The sequence below is a fragment of the Gekko japonicus genome, unplaced genomic scaffold (assembly GCF_001447785.1).
Source record: "Gekko japonicus isolate JY-2015 unplaced genomic scaffold, Gekko_japonicus_V1.1 scaffold56, whole genome shotgun sequence".
Classification (NCBI taxonomy): Eukaryota; Metazoa; Chordata; class Lepidosauria; order Squamata; family Gekkonidae; genus Gekko; species Gekko japonicus.
In genome coordinates, this window is record NW_015169779.1 from 2337997 (window position 1) to 2345584 (window position 7588).

The window sequence follows — 7588 nt, forward strand, 5'->3', positions numbered from 1 at the left end:
CAGACACCCTGTGAGGTAGGTGGGGCTGAGAGAGCTCTGACAGAAACTGCTCTTTTTCAAGGACAGCTCTTATCAGAACTACGGCTTGCCCAAGGTCATCCAGCAGCTGCAAGTGGAGGAGTGGGGAATCAAACCCGGTTCTCCCAGATTAGAGTCCACGCACTTAACCACTACACCAAACTGGCTCTTATGCTAGGATGTGACACTTTTTGTTAAAAGAAGCATGGTTTACCCATTTACTGAAACATTTTCCCCATTGTGTCATGGATTTACCATTTTGGCTCCTCTTGGTGTTTCTGCAGGGCGTTTGCTGGGGCAACGGTTCACGACTTCTTTAACTGGCTCTCCGTGTTTGTGCTGCTGCCCCTTGAGATCGCCTCAGGTTACCTGTATCGTCTTACCAATGTCATTGTCGAGTCCTTTCATCTCGAAAGCGGAGAGAGTGCCCCTGAGCTGCTGAAGGTCATCACCGATCCTTTTACGAAGCTTATTGTCCAGGTAGGTGCTTCCCCCCCCAGCAAGTTGTTAGCTGCCGAACTGTCTTTGGGTTATCAGATCTGCCTAGGACTGCTAAGCCCCCCATGAGAGTGGAGGACCCAGGGGTCATTTCCTGCAGGAGCGCACAGGAGTGGAACTCCAGCAGTAAAGAGCCCAGGGGGTGGGCACATGCAATAAGCCCCGCCCCCTGCTCCCAGCAGCCCCAGGCCACAAGGAGCAAGAAGCAGCCAGGTAGGTTGCAGAGCCTCCCCCCCCAGTTAGCAATCCAAAACAGTCCAGTGGCACCTTTAAGGCCAAGTTTTATTCAGGTACAAGCTCTCCCTCCACTGTGAGGGCCGATCTGCATGTCCCCCCCTAGCTAGCAATCCAAAACAGTCCAGTGGAGCCTGAGCGGTGGTTGTTGCCTTCTGAAAAGGGAAGGGAGATGTCAGGAGGTGTGGGATATGCAAATAAGTTATGCTAATGAGTTATGCTAATGCGCTCCTGCACCTCTTTTTCTACGAAATGACCCCTGGGAGGACCCATGGCCCCCAAGGCCCATTGTCTGCTGCCGTTTCGAGCAGTGGCAAGAGAATGTGTTGTTTTTTTAATGCAGCCTTGTGTACTTACTAGAAGTTCTTGTTGGAGGGAGCGACTCAGCGTGCCTGGACATTTGGGAGGGGGGGTTCTACATCACTCTAGGGTTGCGGTCACACACCCCAAATAGTCCACTTTCAATCCACTTTCAGTGGACTTTCGAACTTGATTTTACTGTGTGAGTTGACCATATCCAGTTGGAAATTGCATTGAAAGTGGATTGAAAGTGGACTATTTGGGGTGTGTGACCGCAACCCTAGAGTGATGTAGAACCCCCCCTCCCAAATGTCCAGGCACGCTGAGTCGCTCCCTCCAACAAGAACTTCTAGTAAGTACACAAGGCTGCATTAAAAAAACAACACATTCTCTTGCCACTGCTCGAAACGGCCCGTAGCAGGAATCACTGCTTGCGACTTCAGGTAGTCTAGGATTGGTGCCCAAGTATGAAACAGTCGTGATTTATAGGTGGTATGTGTTTCTCGTAGGATTTTATCAGTCAATTTAGCAATTATAAAGCAGTCCCATATTCTATTTTGCCAAGCTGAGATAGAGGGATCCCTACTATCCTTCCACTTAGCCGTGATTTCCATCTTTGCTAAGGCAAGTAGAGTCAGGACTATCTGTTTGTTTGAAGATTGTAAAATAGATTCAAGTGTTTTATGAAGTAATAATGCTTCAGGTGTTTCCGGTAGATTGAGACCTGTTATATCTTGGATGGCAGCACTAATGAATACCCCAAAACGCCTGACTCTAGGGCACAGCCTAAGTGTGTATAGCTGTTATCTCCTTGAATGGGAGCTGCCCTCTAACCCCCACTCTCTCCTTTTGTCCTCTCACTCTCTCTACATGGCCTTCCATGGAGAGACACGTCTCTGCAGGCCTCTGCAGTAGAGACAATGCCCTCATACTCCCACACACGTGATGCCGGACAAGCTGGCCATTTGTGATAGGGGAAAGGACTCTTTAGGTGAGGCTTCCCTCCTTTCAACTGCAACCTGAATGTGAACTGGATCTACTTGAATCATTGTAAGTTTACCTTTTTTTTTTTTGCAATATACTCCTTGGGTGATTTATTTACTACACCCAGTCTCATGCTTCTATGACTAGGCAAACTCTGGTATAGTAACCAAATATCCCAATCGTTCTTACCGGAAGGGACAAAGGATAGCTGTAGGAATCACCAGAAATTCTTCGGTTTTGCCATAAAGTTTCCAGAAATTCCTAGAGCTACCCTTTGTTACTTTCTGTACGTACAAGAGGATGCATTGTTTTATTTAAAAATTATTCCAATAGTTCTTACCGGAAGGGACAAAGGATAGCTGTAGGAATCACCAGAAATTCTTCGGTTTTTCCATAAAGTTTCCAGAAATTCCTAGAGCTATCCTTTGTTACTTTCCGTACGTACAAGAGGATGCATTGTTTTATACAAAAATTATCCCACAATACTGCCCCCCCCAACTCTCCCACAGTTTGCAAGGCACCGGTCCAGGTCAGACGTGGCAGAAAATACGCAGTAAAACATGCGGTAATTTGACTTGCCGCTGCGCAATCACATGCAATGGCAGGTGAAGCGGCTGATTTACCTTGCAGCCTGCTTCCTCGAGGGCTCAATGACATCATCGGAGTGCGCTGGGACGATCACCCCAAGACCTCCGTCCTCAGCCGTCGCAGCATCTGCTTAATAGTGCAGTTTCGGTAATTGTTTTTAACTGCGCTTCTTTGGCTGCCTCCTATGGGTCTCCGATGTGTGCGGGATGCTGGCCAGATGTGCTGGTGTGAACGCACCCACAAAATCCGCCTGCCACTCATCGGACTCCCGAGGTAAATACTGCGTGTGATCGCAGCCACTATTTGGCAATCCTAGATCTGCCTTTCTGACCGAGTCAAATGGGTAAGGTTGAGTCAAATGGGTAAGGCTATAACATTTTGTGTGAGTGAGAGGGCCAAACTACACAATTGCCCCATCTGCATTTGCTATGCAAAGCTGTTCTGTGCTGCTGTGGCGCCGGCTTCCCATTTGGCTCAGTAGAAAGCTCTCCTCTGTCTGCATCAGGACGCAAGTTGTTTAGGGAGACCGCGCAAGAGAGAGGGGGAGGAGTGGACTCCCAGGGGTGCCAGCAGGGTGCTGCGCTGCGGGAAGGAAATGGCACCTGCAACCCCCCCCTCCAGAAAGTAAAAGGGGGTGACCTGGCAGAGGGGGAGATGGGGGGGGCAGGAAAGACGGAATGAGCTGGATAAAAACACAAAACACCCAGCAGTTGCCAGGCAGGGCATTCTGGAGTTCTGCCCCAGGAAATAACAACTGGTTCAGGAGTGGGCATGCTTCCACCCCCCCCCCCAAAAAATATGAGTGCAGAAAATTGTTCCCTGGCTGCTTTTAAACACAGACGACTGGATTTTCAGCAAGCTTGTTTCCTTTGTGACAATTTGCATATCTCCTTAGAAAAGTTGGGGGGGGAGAGCTCCAGTTGTCTGCATTTTGCTCACAGCGGCTCGACAGTGGGTAGGAGCAGCTGAATCACCTTAAAACCACATTCAGATAAGGCGGTGAGACATTGTAGTGACCTTGGATGTTCCCTCTAAGCTGTGGAGTCTTGTGAGCAAAAATTCTACTTGGTGAGCTCCTGGCATTAAAGTTGTGAGCGAGCAATTTGGCTACTGCATCAATTAGTTTGCTCTGGAGCCCTCCTTCCTGAGCTAAGACAAAAAGGTGTGAGCCGGAGGCTAAAAAACTGTGAGCTAGCTCAGCTTAGAGGGAACACTAAATGGCAACAAAATGATGCACTAACAATTGATTGGCACAGTAATGAGATAATACGGAGAACAAGAAAAAACGTGAAAAAGTGACGCTAAATATATGTCTTTGAAGAATCAGAAAAGTGAACAAAAATAATATACATAATCATAGAAAAATATATTGACAGTGATCTCCGGAATGTCTTGCCGTTTCGAAGGAAGATCTTCTTTAAAAATGTCTCTCAGAGATTCATATCCTCTGGTGACGTCTCACATTACAATCATCTTAGCCCATGGCAGGTTCTACTACACATTACAGCTGTTATGAATATTGAAAATCTTCCTTGATAATTGTGAGACGTCACCAGAAGATATTTTTGTTCACTTTTCTATGATTCTTCAAAGAAAAGACACATATTTAGCGTCACTTTTTCACAGTTTTTCTTGTTCTCCGTAACAAAATGATGCAGACAGCCAATGCTGAGATGAAACAATAGAAGAGTGGATGTGGCATGAAATGCAGACAGAACTTTGTGAGACGATGTGAGATCATTGGCACAATGGTGGGAAATACTGATGCAGATTGGACCTATATGGGTGGTTTTTTTTTAGTAAGCTGGGTCTGGGAAACCCAACAATAAACCTAGGAAATAGCAGCTGTGGGGAATGCCACTTTTAAAGCCTGAATTGACTCAGCACAACAGCATGAGGTGTGTGGGGGGGACTTCTGTTTCCATCCCACACCTTTTTTTTTCCTGAGTGGAAACATCCCCTGTGGGGCAGTCTGCATAACTGCGGAGCTGAACATGCTGGGGGGGGGAGAGAGAGGAAGAGAGAAACAGGATCACCTGGAGAAAATGGAACATAAACAGTCTGTAGCTCTGTTCCGGTACTGGTTATCTCACATGTTTAGCAGACTCAACCTCAATTACAAGGCAATTAATTGCATAGTACCATCAGGCTAATGAACTGGTTTTAATCCAAACCACTGAGCCATTCCATTCCATTCCATTCCATTCCATTCCATTCCATTCCATTCCATTCCACTCAACTGCAAACTGTTCCACTCCACACTGTCACTCAGCTTCTAGGGGACCACTTGTAATTTCTGTCCTGGGGATGCGAAGAATCCTGATTAAATCCTGATTAAAAAGAGTCCTATATGGCGGTGCAGTACAGGAAAAGGTCTCATGTGTGCTGCGGTGTGCTGCGGTGGCTCAAGTGGTTAAGATGCTGAACTGCACGCTGTGGAAGGTCAGTAGTTCAGCAGTTTGAGACCCGGGTGCCGCATGACCGAGTGAGCTCCCATCTCTAGTTCCAGCTCCTGCCAACCTAGCAGTTCGAAAGCAAGAAATTGTAAGTAGATAAATAGGTACCACTTCGGTGGAAAGGTAACAGCATTCCGTGCACCTTGGTGTTTAGTCATGCCGGCCACATGACCACGGAAACATCTTCGGACAGCGCTGGCTCTTCGGCTTTGAATCAGAGATGAGCACCGCAACCCTAGAGTCGGATTCGACTGGCTTTCGAGTAAGGGAACCTTTTCCTTTGCTCTAGGGATGTGCACCACAAAAAATATTGGTATTTTTTTGATCTGGATATCAGGGATATGAAAAGTTTTTGCATTCCCAGTTATTTGGGTCCCAAATACTGGTTTTATATTCAGATCTTGGTCTTTTTCAGGATTCTGTTATTATTTGGTCCCATTATTTCTTATGGAGAATATTTCCAGGGGGGCAGAGGGGTGTTTTTGAAAGCAAATGGCACCAGAATTGCAGTGGAGCTGGTGCTGCCTGGCCACTAATGTCCCCTCCCCCAATTTCGAATGGATTGGACCAAGATGTCAAATTCTATGGGCCCCTGAACAAAGTGCCCAAAGCCATCCTTCAGGGTTTCCTGGCGGGGGGGGGGGGGGTGTCTATGTTTTCTCCAGGTCAAAGAATAGCCAAACACAAGAGCAAGCAAAGTAAACACTGGCCAAAAGCCTCCCCATGCAAACAGAATGAATAAACCCTCCTGAACCAGTGCAGAATTACAGGACATGGTGGCAAACCTAACACAACCAATGTCAAACTGGAGAATCCAATGCAAACAACTTGCTCAAAGAACACAACGTTGCAAGACCAACAGAACCAATTTCATAACACACCATCCAAGCCACATCAGCCTGGCAAGCCAAAACCAGCCCCTGGCAAGAAGTCACATTAAAGAAAAGCAGTCCTGGGCGCCTGGATACTTGGGCCCTCAATACTCCTGGTTACTCTCAAATCTTTCCAGAACTTTCTGAGACCCATTTACTGGTATCCTGGAAAATCCTGGATTCCATTCGGACACCTGAATATATCTGGAAAGCACTGATATATTTTTGGGATATATATCCAGATGAGAAATATCCAAATGCACATCCCTCATCCCATACACTGCAGGTGCCCAGTGGGCTACAGTGTGTGTGCCCCCTGCTTTATGCAAAGAGACATATCGTGCTGCCCTTGTTCGGTCCAGGCCACCCAGTGTCAGCAGCTGGGGCAAATAGCCCAAGAACCGCATGTGGGCTCATGTTCTTGACATGGGCAAATGGCAGCCCTTAACTTCTAGGGGGGATTGTCAAAGGCTGTGCTCCTGGACACCATTTAACTAGATGTGATGGCACCACAGGTCCAGCCTAGTTTGGCCCTTAGGAAATAAATATTTTGCTCCTGCCATTGGGAGGGATCAAGTGTGCTGATTTTCAACCTGTAGAACTCAGTGTCTATCACTGAGTAGCCAAGCTGAGTCCCCTCTTGTTAAGTCGGTACTTAACAAAATAGTCAGAGTGTGATTTCAGCAAAACTCAGGTTTATTCAGCTCGACAATCAACTTCTCTAACACGGTACAACTCCTCATAGCCCGAACAGCTTGTCCATTCAGCTGCTCGGTATTTAAACATTCCGGGCTAATGTAGCCCCACCTACTGTACAAGTTTCAACCTATCAGGTTATTCGCATAATAGCCCAATCACAAACGTTCCCACCACAGACAGTTCAAATGTGATTGGACACAATACTTTCGGCGCGAATCCCAGCCGATGTCTGAAGCTTAGCATAGCTTCTCTATGGGATGATTCACACTTCATCCCCATGCATTCAGGGCAGCATCTGAATACACTACAAATCCCTCCCCCCTAAGCAAAAACACTCATGAACAGTCGTAATCGCTTAGGTAGGCAGGTGCACGGCGATTTCTCTGAGACCTTCTCGGTGGACTAGGCTCAGGGTACCTTTCTGTCAGTGGCACTTCGTTTGACTCTGGGACCTCAGAGTCAGGAACATTCCCGTCCGTTTCAGTGGGTCCAAGAGTAGGGGTCTGCCCTGCCTCTTGCCCAGTACTGTGGCCCTCAGGCTCTGCAGTACTCGCCTCCTCTAGAGGTAGTGGGAATTCCTCGGGGTCTGGGGACTCAGTTGGCAGCGCGTTGGGACGGTCAGTTGCCCACCGTTGCCTCAACTGGTCTATGTGCCTACGCCACTTGCGACCATCAGCAAGTCGTACCACATACATTCTGGACTCAATAATCTCAACAATAGTGGCTGGGAGCCACAAGTGACCACTGGCATAATTTCTGGCATACACTTGCTCACCTTTTCCGTATGTCCGGACCTTCGGACTTTCGGTCTGCTGTTGCGGTTTAAGATCGTTCAGGTCAGGATGCAACCTGTCTAACAGCGTTGCTAAACGGCGACCCATTAACATCTCGGCCGGGCTGCGGCCGGTTGCCGAACAAGGGGTAATGTGCTGTCTCAAC

At 47.7% G+C, this 7588-nt stretch overlaps 1 protein-coding gene across 1 annotated transcript in view; it reads left to right on the top strand.

The window, feature by feature from the left end:
• The window catches only part of SLC34A2 (solute carrier family 34 (type II sodium/phosphate cotransporter), member 2), a 51113-nt gene that overhangs the window by 20223 nt on the left and 23302 nt on the right, over positions 1–7588 (top strand). The window contains exon 5 of the mRNA XM_015416758.1: positions 303–498. Within this exon, the coding sequence (XP_015272244.1) occupies positions 303–498 (196 nt within the window). The remainder of the gene's footprint in view (positions 1–302; positions 499–7588) is intronic.